This window comes from Symphalangus syndactylus, chromosome 12 (genome assembly GCF_028878055.3).
Source record: "Symphalangus syndactylus isolate Jambi chromosome 12, NHGRI_mSymSyn1-v2.1_pri, whole genome shotgun sequence".
NCBI lineage: Eukaryota > Metazoa > Chordata > Mammalia > Primates > Hylobatidae > Symphalangus > Symphalangus syndactylus.
The window spans coordinates 69671680-69691234 of NC_072441.2; the positions used below are offsets into that span (position 1 = coordinate 69671680).

Here is a 19555-nt window from a genome sequence, read left to right on the forward strand (position 1 = left end):
ATAAACAACAGAAATTTAGTTCTGGAGGCTGGGAAGTCTAAGATCAAGGCACTGGCAGTTTGGTGTCAGTAAGGGCCTGTTCCTCATAGCGCCTTCTAACTGTGTCCTCACGTGGCAGAAGGGGCTAGCGAGCTTCCTGGACTCTTTTATAAGGGCACTAATCCCATTCATGAGAGCAGAGCCCTCATGACCTAATCGCTTCCTAAATGCCCCATCTCCTAATACCATCACCTTGGGAATTAGGTTTCTGCATATGAGTTTTAGGAAGACACAGACATTGAGACTATAACACAGCACCCTCCCAGTCATCCCTCTACTAGGACATTACTTCATTCATCCTCCTTGCTGGCTTCACTCCATCCCACCCCTTCCTACCGCTCCTCACCTAGCTACTCTTTCTAGCTGCCATCCTAATCTTCATTTTTCCTTCTCCATGAAACTTCTGGAAGTAGGTTACACTTCCTGCAGTCACTTCTTACCCTGAAAACTGCTGCTTCCACTCTATTGAAATCCCTTTTACAAAGATCTTTATGGACATCCTCCTCATTGAGCTAACAGGAGTCTCCTCTGCCTTCAGAGTCCCCAACCTCTTGGCAGCCTTTGGCAGTGCTGACAAGCCCTTTCCTCTTAGAATGTTCTTCTTCTCTTGGTTTCCAAGCCGCTGTGTCCTAGTTGCCCTCCATCTAACTCTTCCCTCTGTAAGTTTTGTTCCTCATCCCATCCCCTGAAGAGAGAGATTCCCTAGTAATCTCTCCTTAGCCCTCTTCCTTCTGTTCCCCAACACTTCCCAAAACTTGTATGTAACTGACCTAATCTACATCTAACAGCTCAGAACTCTCCCTAGTTACAAACAGACATTTACAGGAGTCAACAAGAAACAATAGAGACAGCCATGGATTTGGCATTTGCAGATCTATTAATATGTTCAAGTCTGGCTCAAATCCTAGGAGTTTTTACATAACTAAATATGGGAATATCACAGGGTTTTTGAAAGGGTTCGCTTATAAATATTTTCAAAGGGTTAAATAGACCTTAACTCTTTGAAAATATTTATATGTAAATATAAATATATATATTTAAATATTATTTCAAAATGTTTGCTGGATATCCCTTCTGTCTATTCCACGGTCTTCAAATTTAGTATTTCTAAAATTAAATGCATTATATTTTCACTCACCCTTATACACACACAACAGTAACTCTTCCTGATACCTGTATTTCTAGTCAGAATATCAGTATTCTCCCAGGCAGCCTTATCAAACCTATGATCTTTGATTTCTTCCTACCTCTCATCTCGCCATTTAACCCTGCTACTCCCAAGCATCCAAAACACTGCAAACTCTGCAGATTTTGTCTCCACAGTAGCTCAGTTATAGTACCTTTATTTTTATCCCTATTGCTTTTGTCACCTCTGTCCTGAGCTCCTACAATTACCTGATGTCTATTTCTAACTTCCATCATCCTACACACAAACTGTGAGGTTCATTTTCCTAAGACCTGTTAAACACTTTCAGTGGATTCCCCATTGCCTAATAAATCAAGTCCAAACTTTTAAATGTGATAGTCAAGTCCTTCCTGCTCTGGACCCAAAATCTGCTATCCAGTTTTACGTCTTTCTATTAATCTTCATGCAGCCCTCCCCCATCCAGTTGATTACTCCTTATTTTTGAGTAAGTCTTTTGATTCCTACTCACAGAGTCTTGCCATGAAATCTCCTTCACCTAAAATGCTCTGTCTCCCCACTTACCTTCTCATAATCTTCCCAATTCTCCAAAATCCATTTCTAATGCCATCTCTTATGCCATCTCCATAAATCTATTTCCCTCCCCTCAAAATGTAGTCCCTCTTCAAAATTTTTGAAGCACTTTTATTATATGTCTTCCGTAGAGAGATGACTACTATCCACTTGATTGGATTATGAAATCCAGAAGTCAGAATCTAGCCTAAATTCATCTTCATATCTTAGTCCCTCAAGCATGAGAAATACTATAAGTGGTTGAATAAATATGTATTGAATTGGCAAATAAAGCGGTAGAAAAAGAAGTGTGTGTTTTCACAATAAAAATTTTCAAATGTGGTACCCATCTTGCTGAAAAGTGATGGGAAATGTTGGAGAAGTGTTGCCTAGCCACCAAAAATAACATCGTTTGTAGAAACATGCCTTGATATATGTAGGTTAGTGGTATCTCAAAAGCCACATTAAGAAAATATTTTTATTGTGAAATACAACATAAGAAAATCTTAATAAAACATAAATTTCAGTTTAACAAATAAGTACAAAGTAAAAATCTATATAATAGCTACCCAGGTCAAGAAATAGAATATTGCCAAGACCCTAGAAGCACCCACCCAGCCCGCAGTGTGCCCCATCAGATCACAAACACCATGCAATCACTTTCCTGACTTTCATGATAACCACTTCCTAGTTTGCTTTTTTTTTTGAGATGGAGTTGCCTGGGCTGGAGTACAGTGACACAATCTCGGCTCACTGCAACCTCTGCCTCCCGAGTTCAAGCGATTCTCTTGCCTCAGCCTCTGGAATAGCTAGGATTACAGGCAGCCACCACCATGCCTGGTTAATTTTGTATTTTTAGTAGAGACAGGTTTCACCATGTTGGCCAGGCTGGTCTTAAACTCCTGGCCTGAAGTGATCTGCCCACCTTGGCCTCCCAAAGTGCTGGAATTACAGGCATGAGCCACCTTGCCTGGTCATTTCCTAGCTTTTTGCTAATGATTTTAGCCCTTATGTATGCGTCACTAAATAATACGGTGTGGTTTTACCTGTTTTTAAACTTTATAAACAGTAGGATCATCCTGTATATAGTCACAAGGATTCAGAAGTGTTTTTGTATCTTTCTTTGAACATAGTCATTCATGTTGTTGCAAATAGTTGTAATTGTTGATTTTTGTTTCTATATAACATTCTACTTTATGACTGTACTACAGTTTATCCAGTCTACTGTTGATGGACATATGGGTTGTCTCTTGTTTGAAGCTTTAATGAGCAGTGTAGCTGTGCATATTCTTTCACACATAACTTGTTGCACACAGTTCTCTAAGATGGCATTGCTGAAAAGTGTTTTAAACTGCCACTGTAGTATAACTTGTTGGTAAGTAATAATTTACATTTTTCTAAGGTGGTCTAACTTCTATTCCTAGATTCTTATCACAAAAAGAGCATGATATAAATATGTCACATTAATTTGGACTTATGAATAAATTAGTGTGTTCTAAATTATTATAGAGGCTGGGCGCAGTGGCTCACACCTGTAATCCCAGCACTTTGGGAGGCTGAGGCAAGCAGATCACTTGAGGTCAGGAGTTCGAGACCAGCCTGGCCAACATGGTGAAACCCCGTCTCTACTAAAAATACAAAACTTATCCGGGCATGGTGGCCCATGCCTGTAATCCTAGCTACCCAGGAGGCTGAGGCAGGAGAATCACTTGAACCTGGGAGGCAGAGGTTGCTGTGAGCCAAGATTGCACCACAACACTCCAGCCTGGGTGACAGAGCAAGACCGTGTCAAAAAAAAAAAAAAAAATTATTACTGGAAATGTGTGTGATTGGCTGACTAGTTGGTTGGGCGTTCGTTGGTTTCCCAGTTTTAGATTGAGCATACATATGTGAAATATATGCACCTGACTGCATCAGGTGACCACTTACCTTTTCTGAGCTTTTGCCCTTTTTTGTAGTTCCCTCCTGTCTCTTAGAATTATTTTCATTTCATCCCGGATTCCTATACTCAGCCTTATCGTGTTCTCTGTAATGTCCTGTTTCCTTTCCCTCACTTTTTTTTCCCCACTCTGGTCTCCTTACTCTTTGTCCCTGTGGAGTCACAAAATGCAGCAGAGGCTCTGCTTCTTACTCATCTTCATATGAACTCTGTTCGGTTGACTCCATAAGGCCAGCAATCTCTCCCTGTCTGGCCCTTCTGATGTCTTCCAACCCTGTCTTTTACCGTACCCTGGGCCCCTAGTGAAAGAACTGGCTACTCTTGTGGCATGTCTTTGTTCTTTCTGCAACACAAAACGAACTAGCCTTTAATATCAATCATAGTAAGTAAAGATATGCTTTTTGATTTCTGAAAAATGCTCGATTTAAAAAATGTGTCAAATGAAATATTACCATTTAATCATGTTTTTTCCTTTAGACCTAATACTTGAGATTTGTTCTAATAGAAAACATTCCCTAGTGGTCCCAATGGAAAACTTTTGGTAAGAAAAAAGCTAAAATAAATTCTAATCCCAGAACCTGCTGGATTTTCTAGCCATCTATTAGGAGGCTTTTCAGTAAAGCTATAGTGGCTCTTTAAGAAATGACAAAACAAAACCAAAAAAACCTCCACAGAATAGAAAGGAAGTGCTGCTGCCTCTTCAGATTCTAATTTTGGCTAGTCTTGCAACAGACCTGGCTAGGAGCTACAAATAGTTCCAACCAACCATCTAGAAAAATCGTGGCACTAACGGCAGAGTCCTAGACTTTGCGTCTCCAGCAACTACTTCTCTGGGAACTGCCCGATGGCAGGCACCCTGGAATTTGAGGCTTGAGGAAGTATATGCCAAATTTCCTCATAAAATAATGTAAAATTACCATACATTTATTTGCTTTAAAATAAGTACACTTTGATAAGCAGATGTTTTATAGAAGTGGTCATGTTACATTGATGAAGCTAAATTTTTTTTAAGAGACTGAAGATTACTATGGAAGTTAAAGTTATAAAAGAACAATTAACTCATCAAGCGATTCCACTGCTGCTCAGCCTGAAGAAGATGTTGAACATTTGAGTTGATTATAGCTAATAACCTGCGATCTCATTTACCAGAATTGTAATACAGGGAAATACATAATGTGGTACACTGGGAACTGGAACACTAATCTCTTTTTATTCCCCTTTCTTTCTCCTACTTACAAGCTAAGCTCAGCATTGGCCAGAGAGAAGTAACAGTTCAGAAAGGACCACTGTTTAGAGCTGAAGGTTACCCAGTCAGCATTGGCTGCAATGTAACTGGCCACCAGGGACCTTCTGAGCAGCATTTTCAATGGTCTGTTTACCTGCTGACAAACCCGACCCAGGAAGTCCAGATCATTAGCACCAAGGATGCTGCCTTCTCTTACGCAGTATATACGCAGCGGGTGCGAAGCGGAGACATCTACGTGGAGAGGGTCCAGGGCAACTCAGTCTTGTTGCACATCTCAAAGCTCCAGATGAAGGATGCTGGCGAGTACGAGTGTCACACACCGAACACTGATGAGAAATACTATGGGAGTTACAGCGCAAAGACTAATCTAGTTGGTAAGTCGCTTGTCCACTTCTGCTAGCCAGCCCCCGAGAAGCCCGAGTCTCCACCATGACAATATCTTGCAATGTGACATGGCTTTATATTGTTCCATTTTCTTTGGGAAAAGAGCCCATGTACCCCTGTGGATATTTTGGAGATATGTCACAAGTGAGTATCTCATATTCTCTAAAATTATCTGTTTCTTTTTCTCAATTATCTTTGCCATAAAGATTTAGATGGTGTGTGGTTTTCCCAAGGCCTTGTCCACAGCTATCCATAGGTTGCTAATAGCAACAGCATTCAACAAAGCTGAGAGTTCTCCCTTTTTTGTCTCTACTTGGAGGCAGAACAGTAATTTGACAAGAAAGCTGGTACCATAGGTGATAAGTCATTAACTTAGAAATGATTATTCTCAAACTACCATTCTCTAGCATATTTGCATATTGGGAAAGGGTCATAGTCCTTGCAATTGTCACTTTGTCCCTTTGTCTGGAATATCTATCACCCCCTTGTCAGCTTAACAAACTCCTACATATACTTCAGGACCCAGTTTAGATATTACCTCTTCTGTGGAACTCATCTTGACTGCTTGGGCAGAATTCCCACTTTTGTTTCCTTTAGATTTTCTGTTCATACCACTACTATCAGCATGCATCCAGTTATATGGTAATTAGCTGTTTGTATGCCTCTTTCCCACCTCATCCTCAGCTTCTACTCAGTGGCTAGCACTGAGTAGATGCTTGGTCACATTCATTGATTAAATCTAATTGTTGCTTTCATATAAGCTTAGGCTGTGTGATTTCATTTTAGGAAAACAAGAATGGTAGGGTAGTAAGATAGTTACCAAAACTTTAGTAAAGATTGCATTTGGGCTCTAAATGATACATTTTAACTGACATTATTACATTATTAGATTATTACACAGCCTTATAGAGGAGGAGGTTAAGGCCCAGGGAGGTGAAATGACATGCCCAAGTCCATGTAGCAGGGATGGATTTAGGATCAGAATCTAAGGTTTCTCTGTCTCAGTGCTTTCTCCCTTTAAATACATGCTTTGTGTCTGAGTAGCTAAATTGGTTACAGCCTATGCTAATAAAGGAAAGTGAGGGTCAACACATTGATGAGACATTTACTTTGCCCAGTTCCGTAGACTGTACATAGATGCCAATGTTCCCATTGGCAATAGAGAAAGCATATGGATAGAAAAGCATATGGCAAGTGGAAAACCAACTCAAAGTCTGTGTGCTTTACATAGAGTAGCTCGGGGCGCCACCTAAGGAGGCCCACTGGACAAGCACTGGGCCAGTCACATTATTATCATTCCTTTTTTTCCAGTTATTCCAGATACCCTCTCTGCCACCATGAGTTCTCAGACTCTCGGTAAGGAGGAAGGTGAGCCGTTAGCCCTCACTTGTGAGGCATCCAAAGCCACAGCCCAACATACTCACCTCTCTGTCACCTGGTACCTAACACAGGATGGAGGAGGAAGCCAAGCCACCGAAATTATTTCTCTCTCCAAAGATTTTATATTGGTCCCTGGACCCTTCTATACAGAGCGGTTTGCAGCCAGTGACGTACAGCTCAACAAACTGGGGCCCACTTCGTTCAGGCTGTCCATAGAGAGGCTCCAGTACTCAGATCAGGGTCAGCTATTCTGTGAGGCAACGGAATGGATTCAGGATCCAGATGAAAACTGGATGTTCATCACCAAAAAGCAGACCGATCAAACCACTCTGAGGATCCAGCCAGCAGGTAATTATCTTCCTACGAAATTCATTAATACACTAGTATTAGGTAGTGGGTATTTATGAGGTATGTTTTAATTTTTGTTCTAATCTTTTGTTGGCTCTAAAAAAATTGGCTAGAAAGTTTGATTTAATTTTGTATTTTTGTCATCTGAGAAGCATAACTAAGAGGGAGGACATTCAGTTTTGGCTCTGCCCACAGATTCTTTATGGGATAAGGTCTACTGAGTGGCTAGATCGATTCCACAAGCCAGTCATGGAAGTAGTTTTGTTACCATTTTTGCCAGCCTCTGTGTTCACACATTATCTACATTATCTAATTTAGTCGTAACAACCACCCTATGAGGCAAGTAGTTGAGTCTCCATTTTAAAAATGAGGACTCTGAACTTCAGACATGCTAGATGCGCTGCCTAAGCCCACCCAGCTGGTGAGAGTGGGGTTGGCATCCAAAGGGAGGCCTGTCTCTCTCCAAAGCCCACTCAGCACAGACAGCTGGGCCTCAAAGTAGCTCCAGTTTCCAACATGAAGCCTTGTCTTTGTCAGTGCTGGGATTTCCTTCCACCTGCCCCCTTTCCCAACTTGGAATGCAGTCACTTTGCTTTTTTATTTTTTTTTTAATTTTTAAATTTTTTTGAGGACAGGGTCTTGCTGTGTTCCCCAGGCTGGCCTGGAACTCCTGGGCTCAAGCAATCCTCCTGCCTTGGCCTCCCAAAGGGCTGGGATTTCACGCATGAGCCACCGCACCCGGCCTGCTGTTACTTTTCATAATCTTTTGGCATTTTTGTCAAAGCAAGTAGGCCTTGTCTGTGATTCCTGGTCTCTCTCTATAGGCTTTTGTCCAACAGGAAGGGGTTGCTAAACCATATACTGTATGCCCATTGCTAAAAGCAGTGATCCAATAATGGATCATTAAAGTTTTTTCTTTATTAAAAAGAGTGTTATTGTGTTCCACTAAAAATTGTCCTGTTGGCCTCAAGTATCCAAGTTACACTCATGAGTCCTATGGAGCAATATCACATGTGCTTTTTAACTTCAGAAAATTCTGCTGGATATTCTTAGCCAAAAAAGAGAGTAAGAAATCACAATTTACAGCAATTCAGTGTAAAATATTTAATATATATATTTAATTCAGTGTACAATATTTTATTTTTAATTTAAAAAGCATACATTACTATATGTGTCATACATTTGTGCATACATCTTGCTTACTAAGAGTGCATTCAGAAAACCATGCATACTGTCCTTTCTGGGTGATTTAAGGAAGAGTCTTGAGCATTTTTTACTCTAAGGATTTTTTTTTGGGGGTTTACCTACCACTATAGAATTGAACTCTCACATAAAATGTGATCCCTGTGGCATCCTTACAGAGGGTGTCATCTCTTTCTGGTACTGAAAGGACAGAGGCTGTGGGCTCTCTAAATATCTGCCTTGCTTTTGTTTCCCAGTGAAAGATTTTCAAGTCAACATTACAGCTGACAGCTTGTTTGCTGAAGGGAAACCCTTAGAACTGGTTTGCCTGGTTGTAGGCAGTGGCCGTGACCCACAGCTTCAAGGCATTTGGTTCTTCAATGGGACTGAAATTGCTCACATTGATGCTGGTGGAGTCCTGGGCCTGAAGAATGACTACAAAGAGAGAGCAAGTCAAGGAGAGCTCCAAGTTTCAAAGTTAGGCCCCAAGGCTTTCTCTCTCAAGATCTTCTCTCTGGGCCCAGAGGATGAAGGCGCCTACAGATGTGTGGTAGCAGAGGTCATGAAAACACGCACAGGTTCCTGGCAGGTGTTTCAGAGAAAGCAGTCACCAGACAGCCACGTGCACCTGAGGAAGCCAGCAGGTATGTAAAGTCAAGACCAGGCATGCATTGGGCTGCTTTCACATGCCCCCTTGTCAGTAGAAGACCCCTTCGTGGATACAATGGGGATCTTCATGAAGAGCAGGTTTCAATCAGATCACATTGGAGGTGGAGTGGAGTAAAGGAAGGCACCCAAACTAGCTGAAGACCCGAGTCCTATTCCTGAGTCATTAAGTAGGCTGTGACCCTGAACACACCACTTTACGTCTCTAAGTCTCAGCAACCTCATCTGTAAAATGATGGCACACAACTAGATGGTCTTTAAGTTCCTTCTTGCTGTCTTAGAGTCTATTTATTTTTTGTTCTAATTTTTATATATTAGATATTTCTTAAAGCAGAGAACATCTGTATTAATGAAGCCCTCTGCCTTTGTGTGTGTGTGTGTGTGATATGAACAGGTTAAGAGTAAAAAGCTATACTTTGTCCTCCTTCCTGGGGAATGAACACCCATGTTATCCTACCTCGAGACTCTGCTGGCATTTTTCAATTGCCTTCTGTTAGTCTCCTACTATGTTGACCTGGCGTGGGAACTAGTACTTAGTCATAATTCTGACTCACACTAAGAAATGAAGAGGTAATTGATAGTGGGCAGACTCCATCCTCTGCATTTTGCTGTGATGTGGTGAGACACCTGTCCAAATGGTTCTGAATGTCTGCATGCACGGAACTGAGGAAGCCACTCAGCTCACCTTTACTTTATGAAGGTTGGGTGACCTTAAACATGTTTGAATAATCAGTGCCTTTTGTGTGGAGAAAAACAGACAAATCTACAACTAATATAAGGATTCACTAGGCTGGGTTTAAATTCAAAGTCCAGAAAGATTAATTGCCCAAAAAAATTTTCTTTTAATGTTTTAAATTTTTAAAAACTGAGCTAAAAATAAAGATGTCCTTGTTGCATTGGCTTATTGGAGACATCTCCAAAGGTAGATAAATTTTCCTTTCATGTTCTCCAATATGCCATTTAGTAGGAATGAAGATGCCTTGAGTGGCAGGCCAGGAAGTGTGTTGGTGTTCGTTTTCACACTAAACATTTGGTCTGACTTTCTAGAATTAAGGAAAAAACAATATAGGTAGGTTTACATATTTATGCAGAGATAAGTTTCTGCCTTATGCATCTCAGCCTTCTCTGGAACATATCTGCAGGTTTTTGTAAACCTGGTATGTGGGAATTTCACCCGAAGGGGAACTTCAGGGTACACAGCTGATAATCCTATTAATAGGGTCATCTTCTAAAATTAAAAATAGTTCTTTTTATAGGCTGGAGTCTACACTGGGCTTACTATGTAGACACAGAAAAAGTTATTAGCAAATTTATTAAGGATCCTGTTCAGCATTCTGTTTTGAAAGTCAAACATTACTTGAAGTATTAGCAACATTTTATCATTTATGAATATTTTAATCACCCATTACTATTGTGAATGTGTAACTTACACACATTTCATAAGTTTATTACTTCTTACCAAAAGGCAGTAATGGCTACAATGAACTAAGGAAATATCATTTAAAAAAAAAAAATCATGTTAGTTTAAACTAATCTTCGTGGTTATGTTAAAGTGGTGACATTATGAGTAATAATTTCCCCTCCAATTTCTAAACTTCAGTTATTAGTCTGTTTTTAACTTGAAAAAAATTAAATTTGAAAGCAGATTTGCTCTTTTATAAAACATATTTATGGACATTAACCTTCATTCTATCTGTATTACTTATGTATATGTATGCATAAAACAGTCAAAGACTGAACTCCTTCCTCCGCAGGGAAGAACAATTTGCAAATTCATTTAGATCTTATTTAGATTTCTAATGCCAGTTCTATTTTATTTTCCTCTTTTGCTTTGAATTACCTCTGCTTTTGCCAGAGCCTATCATTAAACACTAATGCTAGCAGCTAACCTTTACTAAGTACTTTCCCTAGCCATCCAGGCTAAGCTCTTTGCATGTGCCATTTATTCAGTCTTCTCAACAATGCAGCAAGGTGAGCACTATTATTATCTTCATTTTTACAGAAAAGAAAACTGAGGTCAAATATGTTGCCCAGGGCAATTCTGACTCCAGGAGCCATGGCCTTAAATTAGTGTTGGGCTGCCTAGAATATACAATCTCCTGCTGTATCTCTACATTGCTCACAAAGCAACCAGGAAAGACCTTGCAGAATTCATGTTTGTTGAATAAATGTGTTTGTTGAATGATGACTTGAATTTCCCATCTGGGAGCCAGATTTACATTGATGGTTTTACACTGTAGTTTGGATATAAGAAGCCTCTCTGTTTACAACAATGTGTGTTGTTGTACACCTTGTTGTACACATTGTTGTACAACAACATGTGTTGTAAACAGACACACGTTTATATATATATATATAAAATGTATATGTATATATACACGTATTTTCCCCCCAAGTAATTGTTTTTTATGGTAATATTGTGAACAGAGATATAATTAACAATGTTTCTTCCTCATTCAAAACACTTACTAAACCAATTAGATTGATTAGGGAAAGATAAGAAAGAGGAAGATCGTCTTGAACTCTGAAGGTCCGAATTCTAAAAAACTAAAAATTTAAATAAACACAGCTTTATTAGTTTCAGGCTCTTATATCTACCCTAATTAATATACTAAAACATTACCAGATGTTTGGCCAACTAGATATTCTTAAGGAAGAGTTGATTTAACAAACTAATAAAAAATATGTGCAAGTGATAGTTTAAGTAAGCTGGGTGCAGTGGCTCATGCCTGTAATCCCGGCCCTTTGGGAGGCTGAGACAGGAGGATCGCTTGAGGCCAGAAGTTCAACACCAGCCTAGGTAACAAAGAGAGACCCTATCTCTACAAAAAATTTAAAAGTTAGCCAGCATGTTGGCACGTGCCTGTAGTCCCAGCTACTGAGGCACGAGGCAGGAGGATAGCTTGAGCCAAGGAGTTTGAGGTTGCAGTGAGTTAAGATCACAGTGCTGTGTTCCAGCCTGCACAACAGAGCAAGACCCAGTCTTTAGAAATAAATAAATTGTTTAAGGGTAAATACATCCTCCGATATTCTTTCTGCTATCTTGTTTCCACTATTTAAGTGTTTGGCAAATCTTTTGCCTGAGGGTGGTGCAAGAGGAAATTTGACTTGTCACAATTTGACTTGTCACAAACTAGTCAAGTCCTAATTAATGAAATTTCACTGTATTTTAGAACATTTATTTACCTAAAACAGTTTTGTTCTTCTATAATCTGTAACTCACAGCAAGAAGTGTGGTCGTGTGTACCAAGAACAAGCAGCAAGTTGTGTGGGAAGGAGAGACACTCACCCTTCTCTGTAAGGCTGGTGGAGCTGAAAGTCCCCTGTCTGTGAGCTGGTGGCACATCCCACGGGACCAGACACAGCCCGAGTTTGTGGCTGGCATGGGGCAGGATGGCATTGTGCAGCTGGGTGCCTCGTATGGGGGACCCAGTTACCATGGCAACACACGGCTGGAGAAAGTGGACTGGGCCACCTTCCAGCTGGAGATCACCTTCACTGCCATCACAGACAGTGGCACATATGAGTGCAGAGTATCTGAGAAGTCTTGGAACCAGGCCAGAGATCTGAGCTGGACTCAGAAGATTTCAGTTACTGTAAAGTCTCTGGGTAAGTGTCAAAGGAAGTCCTTTTCTGCACCTGTATATCACTCAATTCATTCTGCAGTGGAATTGGATTGTGTGTTATCCTGAATCCCCCAGTGATGGTATGTGTACCCTAGGATACAGAGCATAGTCTCTGGCTACCCTCTCTGTCAATTAATCTTTAAAATTTCTTCATCTTCGTAAAGATCATGTTTAGATTGCAACTTGTAAATTGTTGTTCAAGGTTAAAAACAAAATCCTATGAATCAGCTTATAGACGAGTATAGCTGAGCCTCATACCTTCTGGCTTTTGACAGCTGCGGCCCTGGGATTGCAGAGCCCGTTGGAGCATGTGCAAAAGGGTTCTGATACTGAACCCACGCATGGGGGTAAGGGAAGGAGGCCAGACAACTAGAGTGGGGAGTGCTCCACCCACTCAGCAGCAGCTGTCTAAGTAGCAGATTGGAGAAACACTGCCTATTTGTTGTGGCTGCTGGGAACAGTCTTAGAAGAGGATCAACTTTGCAAAATTGAGGTCAGAGTTCAGGACAGACTGTGCTGGGAATCAACTTCTACTCTATAAAAAATGAAACTCCAAATGTACAAATGCATGGTCCTACTCAAAGAGGTAGCAACTAGAAAAACTTGAAAGTGCTGTATTTTAATCTAGTAAATATGTTAGAAATTCTGTTTCATTTTTCTGTCTAGAATCAAGTTTACAAGTTAGTCTGATGAGCCGTCAGCCGCAAGTGATGTTAACCAGCACCTTTGACCTGTCATGTGTCGTGAGGGCCGGTTACTCTGACCTCAAGGTGCCACTCACTGTGACATGGCAGTTCCAGCCAGCTGGCTCTCACATCTTCCACCAGCTTATTCGAATCACCCACAATGGCACTATTGAATGGGGGAATTTCCTATCCCAGTTCCAAAAGAAGACGAAAGTGTCACAGTCTTTATTTCGTTCACAACTCCTAGTCCATGATGCCACTGAGGAAGAGACAGGAGTGTATCAGTGTGAAGCAGAAGTTTATGACAGAAATTCCCTATACAACAACCACCCCCCGAGGGCTTCTGCCATCTCTCACCCATTGAGGATAGCCGTCACTTTACCAGGTAAGTGTGACTTGAAATTAATCCCTGCTTTAAAAACAAACAAATAAATAGCAATCCTCCCATTTTGGGTAAGTTATAACAATAAAACATAAAATACTTTCTCCGTATTTGTTCTAAGTAAGCACCACATGATGAATGATACCCAGGTTAACATTGAATTAGTATGCACGGGTTGGCCATACTGGTTGTTAAAACATTGAAATATCTTCCATGCCAGCTAATTGCTGCTCTCTACCCATTCCCCATTTTCCCCTAAGTTCCCACCACCCAGCAACTAAAGGGTACCACGTGGCACAGCAGGGGGCCTCTAGGACCTGGCTCCAGGGGAGAAGAAATGTTTTGGATTAGTCACTGTCCAGGCCTTACCAGTTAGTAAACATTTGCAATGTCTCTGCTAGTGGTAGGGATAAGGTAAATTCCACTGGAATACATCCACCTACTTATTTGTAAGGTGTTAATGTATAAGAGTCAGAGAATTTATTATTACAATCAAATATCCATCTCATCAACTTATAACAGAGCACAGGAGTTAAAAGTGAGATACCACCTAGGCAAAGTTCTGCTGCGTCATGTATCTTCTCTCTCATAATTTGCATTCTCTTAAGACAGAGTGATGGAGAGACATTGAAGTCATGTAGATCTGACAATCACTGGATAGCAGAAGAGCTTTGGATGAGCCACTTAATCTGCTCAAGCCTTAGTTACCTGATCTGTAAATTGTTAGTGTGCAATTTAAATATGGTGACATATATAACATGCCGAGTACCTGACACACCAAGATGATGCTCAAACGTGGCCGCTGTCATTATTCTCTCTGCTGCTGTGCAACATTTTTGGTAATAGTAATGATCCCCTTGTTCATGAATTCATGCTTAATTAATTTGTCCTCTCTGTGGTATTTGCAATTGCTGCCCCAATCTGTCTTCTCGAAACTTCTTTTTTCCTTGGCACCATGACACAAGATTTTCTCCTCCACTGATTTATTCTTTAAAGAAAACAGTTTCTCTGGATTTTAGTCTTAGCTTTGTTCTCTTTTCATTCTATACGCTCTCCTGCAGTGGACTCGTCCCTACCCGTGGATACAAGCTGTATGTTCACAACTCCCAAATTCATTATCTTGACCAATTTCTCTTCTGATCCCCAGACTCATATATCCAGCTGTGTCCAAGACATGCCTGCACTCATTATGTCAAAACATAAACCCACCATTATCATCCAAAGCTCTTTCTTCTACATTGCCCCTTATGTCCCCGCTCCCCACCAGTGATCCAAGTTGAAAACCTGAGTCATCACAACTCTTATGTTCACCTTGTATCTAAACTCCCATAGTGTGACATGCAAGGTCCTTTATCATCTGGTACATTTGTGTCTTTCCAGCATCATCTCCTTCAACTTTCCACCGTGAATTTGAGCTTCAGCCACACTGAATTACTGGCAGCTCCTCAATAGTCCATGTTCCCTCTCACTTTCAAAGTCTTTGGTCAAGTTGCATCTTTTGTGTGGAAATCATGAACCTCTTCTCCATCAGAATAATTCCTATAAACCCTTAAGACTCAGCTCAGAATTATCTCCTCCAGGAAGTCTCCCCTCACTCCTGTATTTGGGCTAGGAGACCCTGCTGTGTGCTTAGATAGGCACTTCTACATACCTCTGTCTTACGTGAGGGACATGAGGAACAAAAATTTTACACTGAGGCCAGGCGTGGTGGCTCACGCCTGTAATCCCACACTTTGGGAGGCCAAGGCGGGCAGATCACCTGAGGTCAGGAGTTTGAGACCAGCTTGGCCAACGTAGTGAAACCCCATCTCTACTGAAAATGCACAAATTAGCCAGGTGTGGTGGTGTGCACCTGTAGTCCCAGCTACTCAGGAGGCTGAGGTACGAAATTCACTTGAGCATAGGAAGTGGAGGTTGCAGTGAGCCAAGATCATGCCACTGCACTCCAACCTGGGTGACAGAGCAAGACTCCATCTCAAACAAAACAAAACAACCAAAAATTTCACACTTGAGAAAGGTTTCTCAAGAGTTATTTCAGCTGCACATTCTAAATGTGAAAGACAGTGATCAGGGCAAATATCACTGTGCTGTGGTAGAATGGCTCTTTGTCTACAAATGGCACTTGGCACCATCTCTAAGCCTCTGTCCCTGCACTTGTCTCCCTCTAGAGTGTGAGCCACTGAGGGAAGATATCCACAGGGCCTGGAATAGTCTGGCACATAATATAGTGTGTGCTTCATAAACGTTTGTTGAAGGAAGAGTAAAGGGACCTACAGGCAGCACCAATAAGCAGTTACAAAAGTAGAGTGGGTGATGTGAGCAAGACGTTAGAAGAAGATTTGGGAACAAGGATTGTCACTCACCTTTCTGACAAAGCAGAAAAGCTTCTGGGGTCAAAGATTAGTTGGCTCCATATCTATACAATGTTCCCACAGTTAAGTGGCTGCAAAGACACACACAGTTTTAATCACTCATGTACAACTTCCTTTTGTTTACTCGCGTTTGAAGGCAGATACAACTAGAGTTTGGAAATTGTGAATCCAGAAGTACTCTGCATAGTAAACACACAAACACAGCATTAATAGGGCCACTTTCTTCCAATCTGATACGTGAAATATGACAGAAGAGATGCTTGTGCTTAAATACTGAAGCAGTGTCATGTGGAAGAGAGATACTGGGCTTGTCTGTGTGACACTCCCTCTGCCACACCACCCCTACCAAGCACAGGTAGCACTAGGACTAGTGGATGGAAGTTATGAAGAGATGAAGTTCAACTTGATATCAGAAAGCATTCTGGAGGGGCAGAGCTGTCCAAAGATGAAATGGGCTGCCTTGTCAGCTAGTGATGTTGTTCAAAAGCTGGATGTGCGGTAATTGGGGCTACTGTAGAAGGAGTTCACCCATATGATGGCGGGAGGATGCAGTGTCATACTTGACCTCTAATGTCTCTACTACCTTAACTTTCTATTTCGTAGCAAAGTAACTGTTTCCATTTTTTAAATTTAGAGAGCAAGCTAAAAGTGAATTCAAGGAGTCAAGTCCAAGAGCTCTCCATCAACTCCAACACTGATATAGAATGTAGCATCTTGTCCCGGTCCAATGGAAACCTTCAGTTAGCCATTATTTGGTATTTTTCTCCTATTTCCACTAATGCCTCCTGGTTAAAGATCCTGGAGATGGACCAAACCAATGTTATAAAAACTGGGGATGAGTTTCACACCCCACAGAGAAAACAAAAATTTCATACTGAGAAGGTTTCCCAAGACTTATTTCAGCTGCACATTCTGAATGTGGAAGACAGCGATCGGGGCAAATATCACTGTGCTGTGGAGGAATGGCTCCTGTCTACAAATGGCACTTGGTACAAGCTTGGAGAAAAGAAGTCAGGACTAACAGAATTGAAACTCAAGCCCACAGGTAAACCTTGCGAGTGTATCCTCACAATGTCTGTCTGTCTGACGGCTGTTTTCTCTTGGGCAGCTGTTCTATGGAGTGATTATGTGGAAGTAAAAATATGACCTAAAGTCATAGGAACAGCATCTACCTACACATGACTGCAGGACCGGGTAGTCCACCAAAGGAGGGGAGGTCACTTAAGGCGATTCAGTCTGAAGTTTTGGGGAGCTGAGGTAGGAGCAAGATCCCTTTGATTGGTTTGCTTCTCAGCCTGGCAGCCTGGTCTGTGCAGCTACCCAGGGTATCGTATCTCCAGATCTCTATAATAACAAGCTGTGTCATTCCAGTGGGGCTCTACTGTAATTTGGCAGAGAAAGAGTAATACGAAGCATATTTTTCCCACTGTGAACAGAAACTGTACAACTCTATGGGGATGTGTGGAGAAATTGCTTCTCAACATTTAGCTGCCTAAACATAAGGCAAATAAGAGTAGTTAACTGTTGGAATGGCTTACTGAGGGAGTCTCCTCTTCCTCAGGAGATCTTTAAAAATGTAATGGAAGTTCCGCAATGGTCTAAGACTGCCGCTGTCTAAATGTGGGCAGGGTTGATTAGGTCTCTCATCATAGGTTAGGTCACCTCCAGTGTTGATTAAAATTAAATGAATGTCACAGCCAAGTTTCGGGAACTGGCCAAGATCCAACAGCACAATGCAGAGAAGTTTATCTAATTTGGTGCTTAAAATACTATTTTCAAGGTAACATTAAAAAAAAATTAGGTGATAATTGAGCATTACTATGTATTAGGCAATGGAATACAAAGATAAAGAAGGCACAGCCCTGGCCCTTAAGGAGCTCCCAGTCTGGTGGGACAACAAGGGCAAAACAGCAGCTTGGTTTGGGGTCTCTTCCTGCCCTCTGGCTTCCCTTCTGTATGTTCTTCAAGCCCCTTCTTCTCCTACTAAATGTGTGTGTTCCTCAGGGATAGATCCTGGGCCTGTTTTGCTTCTTATTCTCTGCTTTCCTCAGAATTTCTTAAACACTGCCCTGATTTCAACTACCACGTTCTAGAGGATGACTCTGAGATTTTGTGCTTAGCCCTGATCTCCTGAGCTCCAAGCTTCATACCCAACTGCCTGCTGTACATTTCTACTTGGATGCCCCCATACTCAGCATGCCCTAAATTGCACTTAGCATCTCTGCCATCTCACCATGCTCATTTGTACTTCTGCATTTCCCATCTGTGTGATTGGCATTCTGTCTCCCAGTCATCCATGCCAAACTCTTGACCGCATGTACATGGCCCTCTTCAGGAGGCAGCCACTGCTTAGCTCAGGTGCTTCCCATGTAGAAATGTGGGCTCCGGGTTGTGTTGTCAGATCTTTTTGCATATCTAGAAATGCCTAAAATCTTTTTTGGTGACATCTCCCAGTTTGAGAATGTCCACAACTAATTCACTTCTTTTTTTTTTTTTTTTTTAGACAGAGTCTCGCTCTGTCGCTCAGGCTAGAGTCAGTGGTATGATCTTGGCTCACTGCAACCTCCACCTCCCAGGTTCAAGCAATTCTCCTGCCTCAGCCTCCATAGTAGCTGGGACTACAGGCATGCGCCACCATGCCTGGCTAATTTTTGTAATTTTAGTAGAGACGGGGTTTCACCATGTTGGCCAGGCTGGTCTCAAACTCCTGACCTCAGGTGATCCACCTGCCTTGGCCTCCCAAAATGCTGGGATTACAGGCATGAGCCACTGCGCCCAGCCCAGTTCTTTTAAAATACTGCAAGTGTCAAGCAGAACATACCTGTGGGCTTGGCGTGGCTGTGGACTTCCAGTTGTGCACGTCAGGGAACAAGTTAACCAAGAGGCCCCAGAAAGATGCTGAAACTGACTGGTCAGAGTTGTAAGCGGGATATTTTCTCTGAGGTTGGAAGAAAAGAAGTCAATTTCAAGGAGAAAATGGAGTCCAGTAACAAAAACCACATAGAGGACAGAAAAGGACTAGAGGGTCCCTTGAACTGAGAAATTGGTCCCTGGCCAAGTAGAGTGATGTGATTGGAAGCCAGATCACAATAAAGTAGGAAGTAATTTGAGGCAAGGAAACAGCAACAGTATTCCACGTGCTAATATTCCACGTGCTGCTCCATGAAGGAAAGGAGAGAGTAAAAATGGTAACTAAGAAAGAGTCCGAGATCAGACAGAATTATTCTCTTAAAGACAGATTAATAAATGTGTTTGAGTCAGGCACAGAGGCTCATGCCTATAATCCCAGCACTTTGGGAGGCCAAGGCAGGTGGATCACCTGAGGTCAGGAGTTCGAGACCAGCCTGGCCAACACGGTGAAACCCCGTCTCTACTCAAAATACAAAAATTAGTCAGGCATGGTGGCCCATGCCTGTAATCCCAACTGCTCAGGAGGCTGAGGCAGGATAATCGCTTGAACCCGGGAGGCAGAGGTTGCGGTGAGCCAAGATCGTGCCACTGCACTCCAGCCTGGGCGGCAGAGCAAGACTCTGTCTCAAAAAAAAAATAAATAAATAGAATAAAAGTAAATAAATAAATAAATAAATGTGTTTGTAGTGGAATTGAAAA

General features: G+C 41.7%; 1 protein-coding gene across 4 annotated transcripts in view; it reads left to right on the forward strand.

The window, feature by feature from the left end:
* CD101 (CD101 molecule) overlaps window positions 1-19555 on the forward strand; it is a 34689-nt gene that overhangs the window by 3131 nt on the left and 12003 nt on the right. For 2 of the 4 annotated variants that reach the window (XM_063624666.1, XM_063624667.1), the window contains exons 2-7: window positions 4914-5294; window positions 6616-7032; window positions 8472-8858; window positions 12106-12489; window positions 13173-13577; window positions 16581-16991. In XM_063624666.1, the coding sequence (XP_063480736.1) occupies window positions 4914-5294; window positions 6616-7032; window positions 8472-8858; window positions 12106-12489; window positions 13173-13577; window positions 16581-16991 (2385 nt within the window). The remainder of the gene's footprint in view (window positions 1-4913; window positions 5295-6615; window positions 7033-8471; window positions 8859-12105; window positions 12490-13172; window positions 13578-16580; window positions 16992-19555) is intronic. The other 2 variants (XM_063624668.1, XM_063624669.1) reach the window with 1 other exon arrangement.